This window comes from Meleagris gallopavo, chromosome Z (assembly GCF_000146605.3).
Source record: "Meleagris gallopavo isolate NT-WF06-2002-E0010 breed Aviagen turkey brand Nicholas breeding stock chromosome Z, Turkey_5.1, whole genome shotgun sequence".
Lineage (NCBI taxonomy): Eukaryota > Metazoa > Chordata > Aves > Galliformes > Phasianidae > Meleagris > Meleagris gallopavo.
In genome coordinates this window covers 38,015,090-38,037,296 of record NC_015041.2, presented here as the reverse complement: position 1 = coordinate 38,037,296, position 22,207 = coordinate 38,015,090, and the positions used below count along the sequence as shown (strand labels likewise).

The 22,207-nt window shown below is 40.4% G+C and overlaps 1 protein-coding gene across 2 annotated transcripts; it reads left to right on the top strand.

The window, feature by feature from the left end:
• The first annotated feature begins 1,302 nt into the window (after positions 1-1,302).
• On the top strand, positions 1,303-22,172 carry LOC100546836 (fructose-1,6-bisphosphatase isozyme 2). 2 transcript variants are annotated; one of them, XM_010725821.3, is made up of 7 exons: positions 1,308-1,594; positions 4,124-4,286; positions 5,107-5,199; positions 10,436-10,576; positions 11,754-11,891; positions 18,772-18,891; positions 21,330-22,172. In XM_010725821.3, the coding sequence occupies exons 1-7, from the start codon at positions 1,422-1,424 to the stop codon at positions 21,522-21,524; spliced, it is 1,023 nt and encodes a 340-aa protein (XP_010724123.1). In that variant the 5' UTR covers positions 1,308-1,421; the 3' UTR covers positions 21,525-22,172. The 2 variants fall into 2 exon arrangements, with proteins under 2 accessions (XP_010724124.1, XP_010724123.1); XM_010725822.3 differs by lacking the exon at positions 10,436-10,576 and having other exon boundaries at positions 1,303-1,594.
• Positions 22,173-22,207: the final 35 nt, after the last annotated feature.

Here is a 22,207-nt window from a genome sequence, read left to right as displayed (position 1 = left end):
ACACATGGGGAAAGAGAGACATTTAGGAAAATAGTGAGAAATATTGAAGTGTAAAAAAGAAATGCAAAGGGATGTCAGAACTCTTGGCCTACAAATGCAGCTCCTACAGACAAAAAAAAAGGCAAAATACAACTTCTGTTGATAAATTAAATTTCTTCTTTCCTAGTATGATTCTAGCCCAGTAATTTGGTTTCAACCACTGATAAAAATTAATCTCATTGAAACTTTCTGCTTTACCTTCAGATTTTCTAATTTTGTTGTAGGCTTTCCAGATCTTCGTCTTAAAAATAAGAGACTGCTACCAATAAGTTAAAATAAAGACTGCAACATGTGATAGTTCTGATTACCTCCTCTAAGTGAGAGAACAGAACTGCAATTCAGAGCTGTAATTCCAGTGTTCCAGATGACAGCATGTGCCTAACTCACTGCACTTCTACCTGTCTTCATGTTAGTGCCATGTATTCCAGGTTTGTTGCTTACAAGAAAATGATGGCAGAATTATCTGCAGCGTAACTGCAAAGTGAGACATATCTACATTTGCATAGAATCACAGAACCACGTAACTATAACAGACAAGATAAAATCAGATAAGTATCATTCATTTCAATCAGTTGATCAATGAAGGGATGATTACTTAGGAAGCATCAAGCCATAACTCACTCAGTGTTTTTCATTTATGTAAACTGTATAATATTAGAAGCAGCGTAGACTGAGAATTAAATCATTAAAATGGTACTGCAACTGCAATAAAAAGCACCTTTAATAGATGCATGTTTAGATGCTTTCATTCTGTGGTTCATCACGCAAAACCTCTTGGAGTACCCAAGGCTTAGACCTGGCTGAACCATTTTTCCATGTAATTTAGATTAACTTCCAAATGTCTATGCTAGGTGGTTAAATGGCCTTCTGGCTTCAGACGCAGAGCAGTATTTTGCCTTGGGAAGTGCCATGCCCTTCTACCAGCCTTGTGGAGGGCTGGGAAGGGATGGCCAGACAGGGGACAAGGTGATGAGAGGGCTTCCAGTTGTCACCCCTCTGCTGCTAGGACTCTGCAAATTGTGCAGGGCTTGTCTTGCTTTGCAACTCTGAGCCTATTGCTGCAGGAGGACTGTGTTCAGCCACAAGGCTAGTGAGAGCCTTTGCCAAGAGCAGCCAATGTACCACATGCTTGTGTTGTGAGAGCTGTGTGCCAGGAAGGTGGGTGTGCAGAGGGCAGCAGAGCAGTGGCTGTCTGAAGAAGCATGGAGCCAGCCCAGGCGCAGCTATTCTGGGACCCCATCACATGGTCTCAGAAACATTTGAATAAGACTGGCAGCACAGCCAGTAGCTTCCCCTCAAAATAGACTGCTGCTGGGTATCTCAACGCGGCTAGAAAGCACCCAGTCCAGCCAAGAAGACAGGAGCACTGATATCCAGCAAAAATGTCGGACAAAGCCCCTTTTGAAACAGACATGCTGACTCTCACACGGTTTGTCATGGAGAAGGGACGACGAGTCAAGGGAGCCACCGGGGAGCTGACACAGCTGCTCAACTCCATGCTGACTGCCATAAAGGCCATTTCCTCCGCAGTCAGAAAGGCAGGCCTTGCCCACATGTGAGTCCTACTTAGGTGTATGGGAAGGAGGAGGAGGTGGAGAGGCAGCTGCTTGCACCGCGAGGCTGGGAAGAGGGCAGTGTAGTCCAAGCGATTGCATGAAGGAGGTCAGGGCATGGGTTGCTAGGACTGGTAAGCAGGAGATCCCTTTTTTTGGAGCATTTTAATGTCAAGTGCAAGATAAACACTTAGACTGGCTGCCCTTCTGCAGTATGGGTCAGGATCTTGCTGTTCTCTTCATTATACCTTGTAAATGTTGGCGCTGATGTATTTCTAAGTTTATTGTGAATGTGCAGAACACCACACTGCACTGCTTCCGCTGGCAGCCAAGCACAGTGCTGAGCAGTGCCAGCCAGGGCTTCTTCTGTGTTGAGACAACAGTGTTCCGCCTGACCGCAGTGTAAGTAAAGCTCTAAAACAACAGCTCTGTGAGACAGATGTCACACATGGGTACGTTCCCTTTCTTCCTTGAGTAGTACCAGGGTTATAGGTAGGGAGTCCTAGAAAGTCCTATATGAAAAACAAATGGAATAATTTGGCATGTAGTCATTTAGGAAATCAAATGATGATTTGCTTATCGAAACGTGCAATGAATTGAGCTGTTCTTCACACAGCCAGTTAAGAATGTCCTCAGTGTGAGCCTTTTATTAGTGATCTCTCAGAAGCAGCTCAGGGATCTGGAAAGTCCTAATAAAATTCTGTATTTAAAATATGCAATTGTTGTTTATGCAGTGAAATATATATTTGTATACATCCCTGTATGTGGATGTATTCATGCATGCATAAAGAAGACATGGAAGACAGCTGTGTAAGAAAAACAATGTTTGTAATTTATCCCTTTTTTTTTCCCCCCAGTGGTAACACCACAGCATATAGCACTCTGGGGTCTTTATACTTCTGCTGAGTCCTCAGTGATCTCTGTCAACCAAAAATTCAGCGTCTCATTACCGCCACAGTCACCTTACAGGTGTGGACTGTAATTTTTAGAGAGGACACAAGGTACACTGAAAGTCAGCAGCAGCCTCAGGCTCCTCTGCTATTTAAACGGTAAACTATACTTTGCCTCTATTAGGTGAATCTGAGCTGTTCTGACTTAGAGGAAGTATTGCTTCTACCTAATTTCTGTCTTTCAACATACAGCTTCTAAGTGGAGAAAACCACTGTTCAATAGACTAGAGGTAGAATAGTCCCCTTGCACACAGGGCACAGACAGTGCTACAGGAATATGCCTTTAGAAGGCAAACATCCGTTATATCAATAAGCTAATGTTTTTTTCTATTAACAGAAGCTTTCAAGTAATGACAAAGAAATATTTAAAATATCCAAACAAATGGATGAATAACATATATCATTCGAATAGCAGCAAATAGCCATGAAATTTTGGAAATTTCTGTTGCAAACTTTCAACCACAGTGACTGTCTTCCCATAAGCATCTGTGCCTTCTTCCCATAAGCAAGACCTAGGATCTTAACATTAGAGAAAAATGCAGCTAGAGTGCTCTTATTTTTTCTTGCTTCTCCAAACAGGAGAATGTGAAGTGACTTCTTTGATGTCAGTCAGATATCTCAGCATGAGTTTTTAATAGATTTGCCTTTCAAAGCTGAAGGACTTTACAAATCTATAAACTTGGTTTGGGAACCTGCCTGGAAACATGGTAATTGGAGATCGGATGCTTAGCATGCCCTGAAAATCACATTCCTTTCTAATTCCAAAATGGTAATACCTGCAACGCTCAATACTTCTGGAAAACTCAAGCAGCTTTTGGCTTTTAATGAGGGAAAAAACTTGTTCCCAGCAGCTAATGCTCGATGCTGACCTTATTCAATCCCCCTCCTTTTTCTTTTCGTGGTGAATAAAAATGCCATCTGGATTTCCTTCTATATTTCTGAGCTGTCCTGATTCAGCACATCAGGTTAAGAGTTCTTTTTGTTTCAGACATAGATATAAATTTCAGACATACATATGTATTACTATATTCCGCATACTCAGTATACTGATAAAATTAGGATATAGAATGGTAGCCTAATCTAGTCAACAAATGCTTCTTTATGCATTAGGGGAGAATAAACTGACTAGATCTAGAGACATGGCTTAGAATGGTCTGGAGCTCTCCCTGAAGCTTCCGTTTTTGGGGCTGGATGGAGACTTAGGGGTGGAGGACTCTCGGGAGCCCTATGCAGCTGCGTAAGCAGCAGGTGTGACCAATGGTGAATGTCCCTTCTCTGCCCTCAGAGCTGCTGCTGGCCCCTCCGGGGGCTCCGGGCAAACCTGACACCTGCCAGCAGCTGTGGGCTCTGCTCCTAGCTTCGAGAGCATCCAGAGGGGGAGCAAAGGGACACCAGTAATGCCTCAAAAACGATGCCATCGTCTTTCCTTTGTTCAGACATACTGCTGCTAGCAGCAGTAACCACCTCCCACTGCACCTTGATGGTCTGAATCCAAAGGTTTGAGGGAAGACGAGAGGACAGAGCTACCCTTACCTGTTGATTCTCTAAAAATCCCCTTCAGACGTTTTCCCTTCTCCCCAGGTTTGGCATAGCAGGCACCGTGAACGTGACCGGGGACGAGGTGAAGAAGCTGGACGTCTTGTCCAACTCCTTGGTGATCAACATGCTGCAATCCTCCTACAGCACCTGCGTGCTGGTGACGGAGGAGAACAAGGACGCCCTCATCACCCCTAAGGAGAAGCGGGTGGGTGCTGCGGGAGCCGGGCGGCGGCAGGGGGCACTCGTGCTTCGGGAGAGGGCCGGGCCGCCCCTTCGCCGAGAGCTGAGAGCGTCTGCGGCGCTGCTGCTTTGTGTCAGCACCTCGGGCGGACGGCGCGATTTCGGCAGCTGAACGCTCTGCGGAGGGAAAAATTGTTATTAGAGCTTGGAGGAGGCGGAAATTATTTCACAGTTGCTAACATACCCAACTCCCGTGTGTATATTACATTCCCTGGGCGCTGGTGTTACAGCTTTGGATTACATTAATATTTATGCGAGATAAAGTGAGTGGGAAAGCCGAAACCGTCATGGCTGCGTTTTGCATTACAGGGCTGGAGGAAACACGTGACCGCTTCTCAGGGCTCCCCCAGGAGGGATCCTATTGCTGCTCACGCTGATGTAACTGACACCCTTCTTCATGGCCTTTTTCTTCTGTCCTCAAGCCACATGTTATCAACAAGTCTTTTGGTTCCGAACGTAACAGATCAAAGCACATCTACTCAAGCAAGATGCTGGCTTCCAGAATGGCTTGTCTCCTCTGCTTTCAGACTTCTCACATGACCTGGATACAGAGGACTGCTCTTTCTGCCAGCGGACTGTGCTGTGTGAGCGGCAGTGTGCTCTCTCCCATATCCCTGGCAGAGGAGGCCAGCTGAGTCCATGGGCCAACCCTCTCCGCTGGGTCTTGTATGTCTGGAGAGCTGCATGCAAACATGGATGTGGGAGTCACCAACTGAAGGGAAATAGCAGTGCGAGACAACTGGACAGCACAATATTTAATGCTTCCCTTGCCCTTTCTATTTCAGGGTAAATATGTGGTATGCTTTGACCCTCTGGATGGCTCATCCAATATAGACTGCTTGGCACCCATAGGAACAATATTCGCTATCTACAAAAAGGTAAGAGAACAAACAAAACACAAGTGGCAGAGTTTTCTTGAGGAAAGCAAAATGGCTTGGATGTATCGATGTGTATCAGTTTCCATCCTTGATCCTTTATGTGTCTTTGGGCTCACTAGAGCCTTGCAAAGAGCAGAAGGGGTAGAACATGAGGTTCACCCATGATGAAGAGCTTTCTGAATTCCCTGGAAGGGGACTCTCAGACTTTTCTGAGTAACAGCACTTTTCCACACAGACAGGCACCTAAATAAGACCCTCCCATCATCACGCAGTGGGGTAGCTCACCTCATGGCAGAAGGGCTGAAGGCCCTCTCAAGTCTACTGGTTGGTGTTTGTCATACCGGATTCTGACCAGTGAGGGTTGAGGCTCTGCCTATGCCCAATCACTGCTAGTGCTGCAGTGGCCTCCTGGTGCACATTTCCATGCTGGTTGCAGATGGGTGTTTATGCAGATGCTAGCATTGGAGTCCAGAGGAAGCTGTCACCTAAGATGACAGGGCCTGGCCAACAGCTCCCCTTCCACAGAGTTGCACAGAGCAGCAACTGTATACCCAATTAATATATACTAATAGCTACAGTCATACCAAGTCTTATGACTTGACTGCTAATCTCCCAGCAGTTGGTGTTTTGCTTAAAATCTGAGCTCACAGTCATATGACAACAGGAGACCCTCAGCTACCATTATTTTGAAGAAATATTTACAGTTCTCATGACTGCAAAGAAATGTTTGCAGGCTCAGACACGATACTTCAAAAGTATAAAGATGTGCTTTTAAAATCATCTCTCATCTCTTAACTCATCATTTTTCAGACAGCCTTTTCTTTTACATTTTGGTGGGCAAAGCCATCATTGCCACTGAGCACACATCTGCTGATAAATCAAATAGTCCTGATAAAGCCTGAGCAGGGTCATGGCACATGCAAAATGCTGGCATATGACTTGCCATGATATCCGTGGTCAGGTGCCAGCATACGCCACAGATTCTGAAACAATGTATGGCTTGAGGGATTACCTCTAGTACTTCTGACATGCCCCTTTCTGCAGGAAAGAGCTTGGAAATCCGTGCCACATGTCCTGATGGCATGCAGAAGGACCCTCAGTCTTTCCATGTATTCCTGTAAAGACCTAAAAACACTGCAGTGCTTTCCTACATTAATGTAGGCTACATTAAGTAGCTATGGAAGGCACTGTTTCACAAACACTAAACATTAGCTTTCTGTTTAGAAACGTGTTTAGGTTGCTTTGCAAAAATATAAAAGCAAATGCTTCATGTGATTCATGCAGCATGGCAGGTTGAAATACAGACTGGACTTCTCTGTAAGCTTTAGCTCACCTGTTGAGACACATTAGAACTGTGAGTTGCCCAACCTTCCCTAGACTTCTGTGGCAGAACAGAAACGTTTCCTAAAGAACTTGAGTCCTTCCCAAATACTAAGGTTTTCTATTCATTTTCTGATCTTTCTGTATTTGCCATTATTTTGTTATGTATTAATCCATTTGTTGTAAATACCTATATTCCTTTTTTTTTTCCTTCAATGTGGGTGGATACAGTTTAGAACTTTAGAAGAAAAAAATTTAGCTGTTTGGTATAAATTATTCATATCCATATGAAAATACTGCTTCTGTGATGAAGCATAGTTCTTTTGTAGCAGGAAAAACTTATTTTGTTAGAAAATGTTAGAAACAACACTGCATCCATGGACTTCCACTTGGGTGGAAGACTGCTGTTTCCGAAGTAGATGGTAATTAATGTGCCTTTCTCTCAAGTTAGACAATTCTACAGCAACATTATTAACTTCAGGACTATTTAATTTTTAAAATAAGTAAATAATAATAAGAGTTTTATTAATTATTACTGTAGAAATGTTTATCCCATGGAAAGAGAATCATTTAATAAAGAAACTGTAAGTTTATCTCAATCTGTTTAAAGCACATGAAGGCTGTTTTGGAAAAGCTAGAATAATTCTAATTCAAGTGGATGACCCTTAGCACCTTTGATATTTAGTGCTTTGCAGTTCTCAGCACTGCTGATAGTCCCACATTAAAACCTTAACTCCATTTCCAAAGGCACACATTCCTGACTTATTAGCTTGAGGATAATAGAACTGAAATATTAGCTTGAGGATTATCAACACTTTTCTATAAAGATCAGACTTGGCAATACATTTCAAATCTGAAAATGATTACCCATTTAAGCAGCCTCAGGAACTACCACCTCCTTCCAGAAGAGCACTGCATTTGTTTCTTAGAGAAAAACAACCAGGAAATAAATTCCATCTTAGATTTATTTCATTTTCCATTTGGATTTTACATTCTGAATCAGGCATGTCATTGTTAAAATGATGAGAAAAGTCAGAATAGTGGAGCTGACAGGTTCACACAGAATAAGCCAGGTGAGAGGTAAGACCTTGGCAGTCATTTGCTGGCTCTGAGGTGTTCTTAGCTGGTGGAGTGTCAGGATGTGGTGGTAAGAAAGTACTTTTCGCTGGATTCCTTCTGTATTTTTTTCATGCTACTGAACTAACTATACAATTCTCAATTCACTGTCAGCATACAGACTATGAAGCTCTATTTCTTTGTCGAATTTTGATTTTAATTTGTAACAATGCCCAGTGCATCAGACGGCTTTTCTTCCCCTTCTCCATTTCATGAGGACAATTTCTTCCTTGCTTCCTTACTGCCTGCTACTTCATGTTGTCCCTCATGGGGAAGGTGTAAAGATTCAGAGCAAATGTATATTCATTAAGCAAAGGATACAAATAGAGATCTGCAAGCCATGGCTTCCCAAACCTGCTCCCTGTGCTACTGATGTCAACTCATGTGTTTCTGCAAATCTTACATGTAAAAAAAATTCAGATTCAGATATCATCTGTGGGTACCTGTATAGCCAGGCACTATCTTTCATCTGCTTCATGACAACAAGGAGCTGAAATGACTGTGTAAAAGCTTTTAATAACAGACAATGTCTATTTCAGTCATTTGCATAAAGACATAAAGAAATTTCATTACCTCCATCTCATACTCAAAACACAGCAAAAAGGAAGACTGTCTGTGCACCAGAAAGAAGTGAAAACATTCATCAGCTATCAGAGTGAGCGTAAATCTCCAGTTTGTTTCACAGTGCATGGCACTTGGTAGGACAAAGCTCCTGCAGTGCTAACAGAGAAATACCAGCTGATCATAGCTTTTTTACATTCCAACAAGCTCTGCAAACTGTTTGTTTGAGACTGAACTTTTTTCCTTCCTTCCAGAAGCTGTTTATACACCATGTTCTATAAAACAAAAATCTTTGACCTATTTACATAGAATTATATTTCTTTAAATGAGGAAAGCATACAAAAAAAGACAATAAGAAGCGTAGTATGTTTGCAACTGGTTGTGTAAATGTATGTTTAATTCTGCACATAATGTTCAAACAATCCATCTATTGTCAGCAACCAGTGCCATTAATGTTGAGGTGTATGTGCAAGGGTGATACAGTTTTGAAAGAGAAGATGCTGCGAAGGGTATAATAGTTGGTTCTTAAAAAGAACTGTTTGGCAAACAATTAACAGCTAGTTAAATAGTAAACAGTCAATATTCCCATCTCTGATACATACAGACAGACTTTTAAACTTCATCACGTGTGTAACTTTCTGAATAAGTAGTTTTGCACAAAATAATTCTAAAGGACTTCATACTAGGTGTATTTTTACATATTGTATTTCATGAGGATCTAACTCGCAACTAGTTGGTTTTTTTTTCAGAGAAGATTTGATGACATAGTATTAAAAATAATTGTAAGCAAAATGTAGGTACAAGATCAGTAAAATAAAGTAACAAATTCTTTCAACCAAAGTCTTTCAGTTGAAAATAAAAACATTCTGGAGATAAATCACTGTCCTCAGATATTTTGAAAGATGTACTTCTGATGTCACATATGTCTGCTTTCCTATAGATGTGGTATTCTATGGTGAACAGGATTCCAAGGTTACCCCAACCTTGCTGGGACCTGGTGGAAACTCTGAGAGTTTCTTATCAGAGCAGAAAATGTTTCTTTTTGTTGGTGTGGGAGGTTGTTTTTCTTTGGAAATAACTCTGGTAGACATTCGTGATTTTTTAAATAATTAACTTGATATTTATCAAATATTTGATTTTCTGCACAAGACATTCTCCAGTGGTTTTTATATTTTAACAAGATCTTTTTGGCTAGGCCTGCTATTTCTATTTAGCTGCTACTCAATCTAATCAAGCCCATGCAAACACTGAGAAACTGTATGAATTTGAAATGATAAAACGCTAAATCAGCTCCTCAATAATAAAGGGTCTGAGCAGATTCTCATTTTAATTCCCAGTTAACCAGTATCAAACTTCCACAGTAACTCCACCACAAATGACAAACTCTTTAGGAAGCATCAGTATCAACCATTCTTAACCCATGTTGTAGTCAGGAAGAGCAGGCTGGGGCCAGCCAATCTCCGCTAAACTGTTCCTGAGGCACACCGTGTGGAGCTGGCTAGAATTTTTTTGCGCCTGGTCTGCTTGGCATGTTCTTCTTCAGTAATAACTTAGTACCAAATGGCAACATGAGAGATAGAAACTGATGACAGATTAAAAGCCTGAAGTAAAATGCCATGTGAAAGTTCTGTGCAATTACATATGCAAACCTACATTTGCACACACATTACTATGTAAAGATGTTTTTCCTGCTATATATTATGAGCAGTTATACTGTCACTTCAGTTACCTGTCTCTTCATCAACAGAGACAAAGGCATAATCTCGGCTTCACTGCCTTGTAACATCTGTCCTTTTACTCTGCCTTAATGGAAGCAATTTCTATGCAGTGCAGTGTGTGCAGTATTAGTTATCACACTCATCTCACAGTTACTCCTTTAGACTGAAATCAGTATGATTGCTTATGTTTAAATTTATAGAAAATTAGTAGTTTTGTTCTGTCTCAGATTTATGATGATCTTGAGTTAATATACTAGGCTGCATTGCTCAGGTATCAGTTTTGTGGCAGATATCATACGGATTGAATTATATGCATGAAATGACAAATTCACCTCGCCCTGCCCAAGCACGCACATTTACTTGTGGTGAACTTACCTTAAACTAGTGAGAACAGTCTCTATTTTGATTCCTTCAAAGGGTAAGACACAAATAAGTAATCTATCCCAAGCTATTATTTCAGTGTTGTTTTTATTGTTTCTTACAGTAATTTAACCTCCAGTCCAACGGTAATTTGTCTTTAGGAGACAGATGACGAGCCCTCTGAAAAAGACGCTTTGCAGCCTGGGCGCAAAATTGTTGCTGCAGGCTATGCCCTGTATGGCAGTGCTACGCTGGTTGCCCTCTCTACTGGGCAAGGAGTGGACTGCTTCATGCTGGATCCGGTACAGTCCTGATGTTAATAACATTGCCACATTGTCTTTTAGAGCTTCCCATGGTTGAGTCTGCTCGCTTTTGTTCCTCGTTGTGTCTGAAACCTAGGTAATCTATGCTGTTCTCTTGTCACCTTCATCCTGGAGCGTCATTCTGCCATCTTACTCATGCTGAATAATTCATGAGTATGTTTGTTGCACTGCCTCTGCTTGATTTCTTTGCTCTGTGAGTTAGATTTTAAGTCAAACGGCATTTGAGTCCTTGTTCATTCAAATCAGACTGCTGGTTTGCACAGAGAAACACTGCAAAAGACTCACTTTAAACAGTATTTTTGCTCAACTTGAAGGATTCCTGATGTTTTCTTGGTTTTGCTTCTTGTCTGCTATAGAACCTCAAGATGTTCAGTGTTTTATCTGGGGCAGGGAACGCTTGTTGATAGAGGTTAGGTGGAGTGATGCCTGAATTCCTGAGTGCAAAGTAGCTTTATGATTAAGTCCTCCAGGCTGCATACCCAGCAATTTGCAAAAGCTGAACTGCAACCACTCAAGCAGACTTGTGCTGCTCATTGCTGCTCAGCCCTACAAATGTTGCTGGAGGAATGGAGGAGGCTTCTTGTTTGAAAAACTGGCTTTAGATTTAGGCAATAATGTAGAAGTTGTTTTTAATAAAATGGTGCATTACAAACAAATCTTAATCTTTATAAAGAAGCTATATACAAACAGGAAGAACAGGATATGAACAGATCGGATAGTGTGAAGGTGGAGGCTGTGCTCCAACTGCAGAAAGCAGCATGTGGAAGGAACTGGCATTCTGGAAGGAACTTTAAGATATTTACACAAGACAGTCAAGTGGAACTCAAAAAGCAAAGGAGAATATAATTTATTCATTTGTAACCTTGTGATCTGTGACACAAACATTCTATATGTTTTCAGGGTTGACTGGTGTTGCTAACTAAGCTAGTTATTAAAGGCAAACTGCTTTTTGCTTATACTACCGATGAAACAGGTTTTCATTAACTTTAAACAGAGTCTGTGCTCTGTTTGAATACTGTGAAGTTTTACACAAGACTGGTGCTGAAAGGGCCAAGCTGTGCTGGTATGTCTGCTGCTGCTACTGTGAGAACTGCCAAGGGAAGCAACAAAGCATTCTGCTGCTTGCTCATAATTGATCTTCCCTGTTATTCTGTAGGGTCTCGGAGAATTTATTCTGGTTGATAGAGATGTTAAAATCAAGAAGAAAGGGAAGATTTACAGTCTCAATGAAGGTTATGCAAAGTATTTTGATCCTGCAATGACGGAATATTTAAAAAAGAAGAAATTCCCTGAGGTAAGAACATATTAGCACTGTATCCAATATACTGTTTGCTGGTTAGTACTGCCTTGCATACAGTCCAGAGTAATGGGAAGGGATTTGAAGACATCTCTGAATTCAGCCCCTTGTAAACATTTGGTCCCGTTTTGGGTATGTATCTGCTCTGTTGGCTTCTAGTACCCTGACTTCTTTTGTAACTTACTCTTTAATAAAGAAACTCATAGCTTGTTCACTACTGCATGGAGGAAACTATGCTGTAAATGAAAAATCATTTAAAAAACAAGAGCAAAAAAAAAAAACAGCTCAGAAAACATGCAAGGGAAATGTGGCCATACCCTTGTTTTCTATCATAGCTGAATATGCAGCTCAGTCATTTATGCAGCGGTGCATAATGGATTTAGATTCAACTCACAAAAGGGGCTACCAGGGATTTAGGTGGGATCGCCTTCATTTTCTTGCATTTGGAAAATGTGGCATAACTCTTACACTGTCTATATGTGTCATAAAGACCATGAAAATACTCACAGGTTGGAAAAAAGTAGGGGAAAGGTTAAGACACAATTTCACCGTCCTCTATTGTTAAGAAGATTATACTGTATCATTCAGAGAGAGAAAGCTGAGAACATCCCTTACCTGATGAGTGTTATCATGAGAATATGCAGCTCTCTATGTTCTAGGGAGGACACAGTACAGTCTCTCAGTGGGGAAATTGGAAAGCTATCTGGAAAACATAGCTATGTGAGTAAGTCATAACAAAATACGGTGAAGTGTCATCACTCAGAATTGAATTTGTCTAGGAAGATGATTTTAATGCTTTCCTGTTAGAAAAGCTCCCTGGATTATTACTTTTTAAGCTATTACTTGTCAAGAATTCTTGAAAAGAGCTTATGTAAAAAGTGTATCCATTAGAAAGCTGCGGAGTGCCATACCAGGAAGATTTCAACACAGTATTCTGAGAAGCTCCTGCTGAGCTGAAAATCTAGATATACTGCATTGAAGATAGCAGCAATGCTGATCTCTTACCTAAGTCTCTTTCCCATGTTACTCAGATTGTCACTACAGAGGAAATCACACCGTCTTATATATATATTCCTTGAGATTGTTTTGAAATGTGAAAGTTTCAAAGTTAGGAGAGGAGTGGAAGCCCAGTGGAAGCCCAGATTTTCATACTTCCTAAAAACTGGCCAAGCTGGGAAAGAGAAAGCTATCTGTAGTCATTCTGCTCACACTGTGCTGAGATATGTGTTCATTCTAATGCACTGACAATGGATTTATTTGTTTGTGTTTTTATAAACCAGTCCAGTGTTTAAAAAAAACAAAAAAACCCACATTAAATAATCAATGCCAATAATCATAGAATCACAGAATCACAGAATAATAGATTTAAAGTATCACAGAATCACAGAACCATAGTATCATAGAATGACTTGAGTTGGAAGGGATCTTCAAGCCTATCTTGTTCCAACTCCCTCCAATGGGCAAGGTCGTCAACCACTAGATCAGCATCCCCAGAGCCCCATCACACCTGGCCTTTAACACCCCAAGGGATAGGTCAGCCACAACTTCACTGGGCAGCCTCTGCCAGGGCCTCATCAACCCCAATATAAGGAATTTCCTCCTAATGTCTAATCTCTAAATGTCTCTCCTTCTATTGTAAAGCTGTCTCCTCTTGTCCCATCTACCTTGTAAAAAGTCAGTGCATTCTTGCTCCCCTGAAGTACTGGAAGGTTGCAGTGATGTCCCCCTGGGGACTTCTCCAAGCTAAACAAACAAGCCCAACTCCTTCAAACTTTCTTCATAGGAGAGGTGCTCCAACCTTTTGATTTTGTTTGTGGTTGTCCTCTGAACCTGTTCCAACACACCACATCTTTCTTGTGCTGGGAGGGGGGGTCTCATGAGGGAAAGAGCCAAAGGAAACAATCCTCCTCCCTTTCCCTGCTGACCACCCCTCCTCTGATGCAGCCCAGAATATGTTGGTCTTCCAGGCTGCAAGTGCACAGTGCTGGTTCATGCCTAGCTTTTTGTCCTCCAGAACTCCCAAGTCCTTCTCATTGGGGCTGCTCTCATTGAGTTTTTCTCACAGTCTATATGCATACCTGGGACCACCCTGACCAAAGTGCAACACCTTGCACTTGGCCTTGTTGAACCTCCTTAAATCCATGTGGGCCCACTTTGGAAGCTTGTCCTTTGAATGGCATCCCTTTCTCTGCCAACTGCACTACTCAGCTTGGTGTCATCAGCAAACAAGCTGAGAGTGCACTCACTGAATGAATTTGATAATTTATGTAGTAGATAAAGATACTAAATACGGGTCCCAAGATGGATGTTTGGAGGACACCACTCATCACCAGCCTCCACGTGGACACTGAATTAACCACAAACAAAACTAATCCACTGAATAGTCCAGACTCCAAATCCTTATTTCTTCAATTTAGAGATAACAATTCAGTATAGGACCACATCAAAGGCCTTGCGTAAGTCCAGATGAACAACATCAGTTATCATTCTTTAGCCCACTGCTACCACTTCAGGTGTGCTAGCTGTCTTGGGTCACCTTTTCATTTTACATGTGTCTTAACATCTCTTCCTAGAGGATCTGTTCCACAGTCTTCCTAGGCACAGCCATGAGGCTCATTGGCCCATAGTTCCCCTGGTTTTCCTTTCTCTCTTTCATAAAAGTAGGAGTGATATTTCCCTTTTTCCAGCCACTGGGGGCTTCATCTGACAGCCAGGACTTTTCAAATATGATGGAAAGTGGCTTGGCAACCACATTTACCAACTCCTTCAGGACGTTGGGATGTATGTTGTCCAGTCTCATAGACTTGTGCATATTCATTCTCTTGAGGCAGTCTTAGACTTGCACTGCTAGTACATTGGAAGGGATTTTTCTCCCCTAACCTTCACTGAGAGGTTCAGGGTCATGAGAGGTGTGGGAAGCTTGAATGACAGTGAAGGCTGAGACAAAGAACTCATTGAGTTCTCTCTCTCTCCATGTCTATTGAAGTCCTGAAGTTCAGGTCCTGACTCCAAGCCACAATTCTGGCTGCCTGAGAGGGGTCAATGCACTGATGTTATGGGCCGCAATGCACAAGTAATTCTACAAGTTCCTGCTACAACTCAGCTACAGCTACATTGGTACTGCACCCTCAGCATATAACCCAACTGGAGTACTGCACAGATTTGATGTGGGTCTCTCTTTCTTCAGCATGCAGAAGGGCAGTGGGGAGTATATGCTGGACATACAGTGCATAAAGGTCTGTGACTTTAGGGAGGACTGACTGTCTCCCATTGTGTGGGGCTTGAGAGATATCTCAACGAGGAGGACCACTCTCACTCTATGGCCTTCTGGCCATTATAAACCAAGAGGCGAAGCAACAATATCAGCCCTTATTAACTTTCTTATACTTTTTCTCCCTTTGATCCATTCTATTTTCCCTCTGCACTGTATATTGGGCACCACTGTGCTAAAAAAAAATGTTTTTGCACAGATTTCATTCCATCTTTTCATCCAGTAATGGTTCTAGGACCATAGCACCTAGTCGACACTGAGTGTCTGACTGTTATGCCACTCATCTTTATCTTAGCTTAGAATCATAGAATGGCTTAGGTTGGACCAATTCCTACCCCCTGTCATGGTTAGGGATACCACTGTGACATCAGGCTGCTCAGGGCCCCATCCAACCTGACCTTGAACACCTCTAGGGACAGGGCATCCGCTGTTTCTCTGGGCAGCTTGTGTCAGTGTCTCACCACTCTCATATGAAATAATTTTTTCTTTGTAACTAATCTAAACCTCCAGGCTAAACAACCCCATCATTCACAGCCTTTCTTCATGGGAGAGGTTCTCCATCCCTTCCTGGAACCATGTGAGGTTGAATGAGTCTTATTGCAGATGTTGACAGAGAGTCATGCCATGGAGACTCCTTGGTTAAGGACTCATCTTAGCAAAGCCATCAAAAACTTACCATAAAATACAGGAGATATTCTTCTGCCAGCCAGTCCAGCGGTGTGCAAGAGATTTAAAAAAGCTAAGAAGAGCATCATGTTTTTGTCACCATAAATGTATGTAGAGGGAAGCATGCAGTCCATTGCTGCTGCAGTCTAGAAAAGATTTCTGCCAGTCCACTCTCCTAGTTGTGATAGTTATGCAAGAAAAACATTGTCTTGAGCTGCTACTGCAGAGGAATGTAGTTTTCAGATATCTGTAGAATAAAAAAGTGAGAAAATGTCTTCCATCACATTGTGAAGAGAAAAAATCACAATATCTGTCTGTTATGAGCCACATTTTTTCCCTGGTTTAAGCAAAAAAAGTAATGCAAAGGATGAAACCAAGAGCAATAACAAGGTTCCTTAAATGCCACAAATGCAGGTGAAGGGAACATCAAGGTTCTCCAACTCTTTCATTAACATCAGCTATAACATTGCAAAGTTCCCACTGGGCAAACGCTGCTTGGCACTATTCAGATCTTTAGTTGAGCTTCCCTAGCGTTCTTGCTGTTATTTTGTTAGAGAGGAAAGCCTGGACAATGGGCCAACAATTGCGCAACACCTATTTACCTTCTCATTTGTAGGAAAAATATATGATTGACCAAACTGGAGAAGCAAGAAGTAGCATACCTAGTAACTAAAAGGATTGTTTACTCCTCCTAAGCAGGTAGCTGGATGCTAAGGGAAGTGAAAATTTTGTTTTAGTCTGCAGTTCAAGTAATTACTGTACCAGAATGGAGTGATTTCTCTTCTGTACTTTTCTGAGTACAGTCTCAGCTCTGTGTTTCTAGAAGAAGAATTTCTGTCAGGGTAAGCAAAACAAATGCTCAGTGGACTCCTATTAGCCTCACTTTACATTGTCCATATAAATTATGGAAGTGATCTACATATGAACAGGAGATCTAGCACATCCCAAACGTGTCTGATGCTTTGTACACAGAGTGGCTCAGTTGTGCAGCTCATGCTTATTAAGTTGTATGCTTGTGGGCTGAAAATTCCCTATCTGATAATGACATAAAAGCAGTTCAAAGCATGGCCTGCTTGTGATCAGTATCCTATAACTTTTTGTGAGGTTTAACAAACTTTTCTTGAAACTTTGCACTCTTCCTTTGTTGTTGTTGGTTTTATTATTATTATTATTATTATTATTTAGGGAGAAGTTTAAACTATTATAATGTATTTCCATGAACAATGTATTTTCCAAAACTACATTTGGTCTCTTGAAGTCACCTCTAAAGATGTTTTTGTCTGGCCTCAGATTTTTATATCTGCAAAGTCACAAGTGCAAAGTACTATGAGCCAGAGAAGCTACTGTTAGAAGATGTGATTGTTTGAGTATAGGCCATGGAAATTTCAAGATTGAATACTTGAAATCATTGTTCAATTGTACCTGAAATAGTATGACCAGGACTCAGGCTTAAGCAAAACGTAATATAAAGCTCCAAGCTGTGTCTTACCTGTGTATACCCTTTTTTTATTGCTTATACAAGAAAGAAGTGTGGAAAGTAGCGCAAGAACAGCTGAACAAGGATTATGACTTAGGCTGTTCTCTATTCCTGTTTTACTACCAGCTGCAACATCTAAGTCTCTCATGCTGACACTCAGACCTCGAGTTCCTAGTGTTGTATTGCATTATATTGTATAAATTCATGAGAATCTGTTCCCATTTTAAAAGACAGTGAGTATAAAAACTTTGCAGCTGCACAGAACAATTGGATAAAGTGATTGCAAAATAAAATATGTTTTCCTTTATCTGTATTTTCCCCTCTTACTTCTGCTTTTCCTCTCACTTGACTTTTTTTCTCTCCTGGTCACCTCATGATTTTGCTGGCTAATTTGTGACATCTGGGTTCTTGGAGCTGGCACTGCTAAACAAGTTCTCACTTTATATGTTTCTCTAAAACTAGTACTGGTTGTAGAAAGCACTGAGATCTTTTATTAGACAACTGGTTCAAACAGAAAAAACATACAGAGGTCATTTCAAACTTCTAGAATTTCAACATGTATATACACTGATTTTCTAGGGGAGGCCAAAATTTCATCCCCACTCTGTTGAAGACAGTGTGAGAGATATGAAAAGACCATCGTACTGCCTGACATATGAGCTTTCAAAAAGCTTTTATTCATTTTACATCTGTATTGTGTATTTCTTCTTTGCAAACATAGGGTGATGCTTTATTTTTCTTACAGTGGAGCTTATTGCTTTTATTTGTGCAAGTTACCTTGCTTTTCTTCTGAATTTTTTATCTGTTTGTGGGTGGGTTTTTTGTTTTTTTTTAATGGTCAGCAAACCTGAAACTGGTGTGAATTTCTCCCTTATTGCGCTCACTAAAATGACCTTTCTTTCAGTAATGTCAATTTCTATTCTGAGAGCAAGGAAAACTACATTCATGAATAAATTCCTATTATCTCCTAATCTAAACTCCACAGTGAATGCTGTGACCATCTTCACAACCTGAAAATAAGTTAAAAGGAAAAGGCTGAGTCCTCTGGGAACAGTCTAAACTTGTAGTGAAAAGTGATATTCATCCTCATACCCTGGCTTAGGGAGCTGTGACAGATCAGAAGTCAAATGGGTACCTTGTTCTGATAACATGAGGAAGCTTTCATTCTTTTTTATCACTTGCATTTTCACAGGATAGCAATTGATACCAAGTTGTTGTGCACTCAAATTACAGACAACCTAGTTTTCACACTGTGAATAGAGCACTTCAAAACACTTATTTTAGAATCTCATCACTAAGTCTCACAAAAGTCTAAACTTCAGACTGGTTTACACCTTTACAGTGTCAATAAACAACAGATTATTTAAGTTGTTCTGATACCTGTTTTGTAACAAAACAACATTTTCCTGTGCTACTAGCTGTCCAGCCTGGTAGATATAATGCTTCATTTGTATGTTTTTCAGGATGGAAGTTCCCCATATGGTGCCAGGTACGTGGGCTCCATGGTAGCTGATGTTCACCGTACATTGATGTACGGTGGGATCTTCATGTATCCTGCCAATCAGAAGAGTCCTAAAGGAAAGGTAAATCATTTGACTTCTTCTCTGGTAATCTTGGTCAAATTAATACCTCTGGTTTTCCCGGAGATGGAAAGAAATAATCAGATATACAAACAGATAATAATTTCCCACATGTAGAGAGTATTGTTAACAGACATGATGGTCAGCAATTCAATTTAATAAAGAAGTTTAGACAGTTGTCAACTTAGGCGAGAAATGTTCCTTTCTGTTTTTATATTACAGACTGATCAATATTTTTCACTAAAATCAAAGGCTTTACTCATTTTTCTAATGAAAATAATTTCAGTATGATAGAAGCCACTGAGATTCCTATCCACAGCTAGCCAATAAAATGTTGATCAGAGGGAAACCTCTGCCCTTTTTGCTGGCAATTAAGAGTCCAGAGGGGATATGCTGAGCTCTCCAGGGTTTTGTTCAGTGCTAGATAGCTGGGCTTGTCACCTGCTGTTTCCAAAGGTGCTGAACTTGCTACAATTAGCACTGAAAACTCAGGTTTCTACTAACTGAGCAAAAAACCAGTCAGTGGAAGGTCAGATTTGTGTGCATTTAGATAAATATTCTGTGCATATATTCCATTTGTATACTTGTACAGAGCACACTGTCTTAATGCAGTGCAATGCAATGCAATGACTCCACATGCAATGTAGTGACTTCACAAATGTGCTGGACCACATACCGTAGTCAACCTCAACTTTTCTTCTGCCTTTATTATCAAATTTCTAAAACAAGTTATTTTAAGAGCAGTCTCTGTAGATAGCTGACTTGTGGACCACAAGTAACCTGCAGCTCATATTTAGAAAATGAGTAGTTCAATGTGTAATAGATTAGTCACAGAGTTCTGACTCCAAGACTTCATTCCTCCCATGTCAATACCAGAGTTAAAGCCTTATATTTGATTGCATTTACATCTTTGGTTGGCATGTGCAGAAATTTGTGTTCTTAAAACTATTTGCCCTATCTCTTATGCATGTGTCAGAGCATACTGGTGTCCATAGTTCTTTAGTGACTGAGGACTACTTGTTGCATCTTTGTGAAAGTGTATTTACCAGAAGAGCAGCAGATCCTAGAGATCTAGGAAATGAGGAGAACAGGAAAACAACAGAATACACAACAGAAAAGAACTGCATGTCTGTCCAGGCAAATTTGATTTAGATATACAGTACAGCAATTACACTATTGCCTGAAGGAAAACCACTTTTCTTTAGACATGTAGTCACAATGAAGAAACAAAAAACACGTTTCCATATTGGTACTACTTCTGTTTTCTGACTCTTTCAAAAGCTGGCGTAAGGAGAACAATGGAGACTGTTGGACCCACATTAACTTGCAGATGGGGTTCTTGTACCAAAAACAGCATTTCAGTGGGCTTTAAAGATAAGAATGATGGTAGTATGTGTTATTTAGGTTTCTGGTATGTCGCTGTTTTATTTCAAAGACAGTGATAAAGGAACTATAGGTAGCAAAGTCCTACATCCAACCCATTTCTTTTCCTTTCTCTACAAGTGCATTCTGTAACATTTCCTTTTCTTCAGAAACCATTGTCTTTTGCACATGTGAAAAGTCTTTTAAATATAATATCAAGTAACAGTGCAGTACAGGAGAAACTCTGACAACAAAAAAATCAGCTAAAACTAGAGGCAACGTTTGTTAAAAAATAACTAGTTGTCCTTTATATTCTTATAAATACATGAGATATATACATAATACATAAATACATTATAAATAAATATAAAGAATATTTTGGCATAAATTCTAAACAAGTTTGCATTTAACTGGCACACAAGCACAAAAGAGGTAACATTTTTAAAGTTGTGAACAAATACTGTGGTTTACCCATCTCCATACTAAGCGTGATAATTTACTTATAAAATTACTCTAGTTACCTTTGAAAACAGAGTTACTATCTGAATGAATTCAAGCTACAGTATCTATTCACATTTCTGAAGAACTGCAACCAAAACCTGAAATTTGAAACTGGGAGCATCAAGTTTCAAGCTCTAAAATATCCTGACCAAACGCAATGTGATTACCCCACTCTTTGAGATAACAAATAAAGCCTATACATTAGTAGAGCCTTTGGCTTTCCGTCCCCAGGAATATTACCTTAGCTTGCTACAGTATTTTGCTCATGTCTATGGGCTCAACAGCTACTTTTGACATCTTTGACAAAACACAGCTTCAGTGATGATTCACTGATACAGGAGTCTGTCAGCTTGGAAACCATGGTGTTGATGTGTGGAGTCAAAACACAAACTATGAAGGGAGATGAACAAAGGGAAGAAGAAGGGACTGATGAGAGAGAAACATTGCTACTTACGTCAAGAGGCACTTCATACAAAATTGGCCAAATTCACAGCTCACATTCTGGTAATGCACTGGTAATTCTGGTAATGTAATTACTCCACCAAAGAGTTACATGTTCTTTCTTTGTTTCTTTCTAGCTCCGACTTCTCTATGAGTGCAACCCAATGGCCTTCATCATCGAGCAGGCAGGTGGGATAGCAACTACAGGGACAGAGGCAGTGCTGGATGTAAAACCTGAGGGCATCCACCAGAGAGTTCCTCTTATTCTTGGTTCTCCAGATGATGTGCATGAGTATCTTGCTTGTGTACAGAAACACCAGAAGAGCAGCTAAAAGCTTTTCCACTTCAGACTTTGCTTGTCTGTCTTTAGTGCACAGTAAAAATATTCCTTTCAAGTTGGTGGATTCTAGCATTTCAACACTTACCTCTCAGTGAATATCCCACTAAAAGAGAGCAAGAGAAATAGTGAGAATGGCTGATGGGAAAAGCAAATGTTTCATTTCTCCACGCAGACAAGTGTGAAAATCCTTTCATTCTGATTTATGCAATCAAATGTAGAAACAGAAGCCTAATTAATAAACAGAAGCTACATACTTTACATAACATTAACAAAAAGAAGGGAATAGTGTCAACAGTCCCATTTGATCTGAAGTTAGACATCTGACACTACATGAATGGCATTTTTTGTGACATGATTTTCATATTGACATTTACAATACTGTTATCTGGATTTTCTGCCAGAAATTCTGTTGCAGATGCTTTTTATTTAGTCAGCTCAGAGAAGACCAAAAGTTTTGTGGTGTTTGAAACAGTGTTTTCAAGCTCCAAATGATATGTCATGGATAATTAATAAAGATGAAAAAGTATTGACGCCACCAAGGAATGTCAGTTTTTATATGAATGGGAAGATGTCTGATGTTATGTACAGACGTGTAAACTTCAATGATACAAATTAAAATAAACCATTGCTGCAAATGTGACACTGGAATCATACCTATTTTCCATTTATCCACAG

Bases quoted from the DNA above. Each gene is read 5' to 3' on its own strand.
- LOC100546836 (XM_010725821.3), top strand. From the start codon at position 1,422: ATGTCGGACAAAGCCCCTTTTGAAACAGACATGCTGACTCTCACACGG. The intron at 10,577-11,753 runs GTACAGTCCTGA...GTTATTCTGTAG, and splicing joins ACTGCTTCATGCTGGATCCG to GGTCTCGGAGAATTTATTCT. The intron at 18,892-21,329 runs GTAAATCATTTG...GTTTCTTTCTAG, and splicing joins AGAAGAGTCCTAAAGGAAAG to CTCCGACTTCTCTATGAGTG.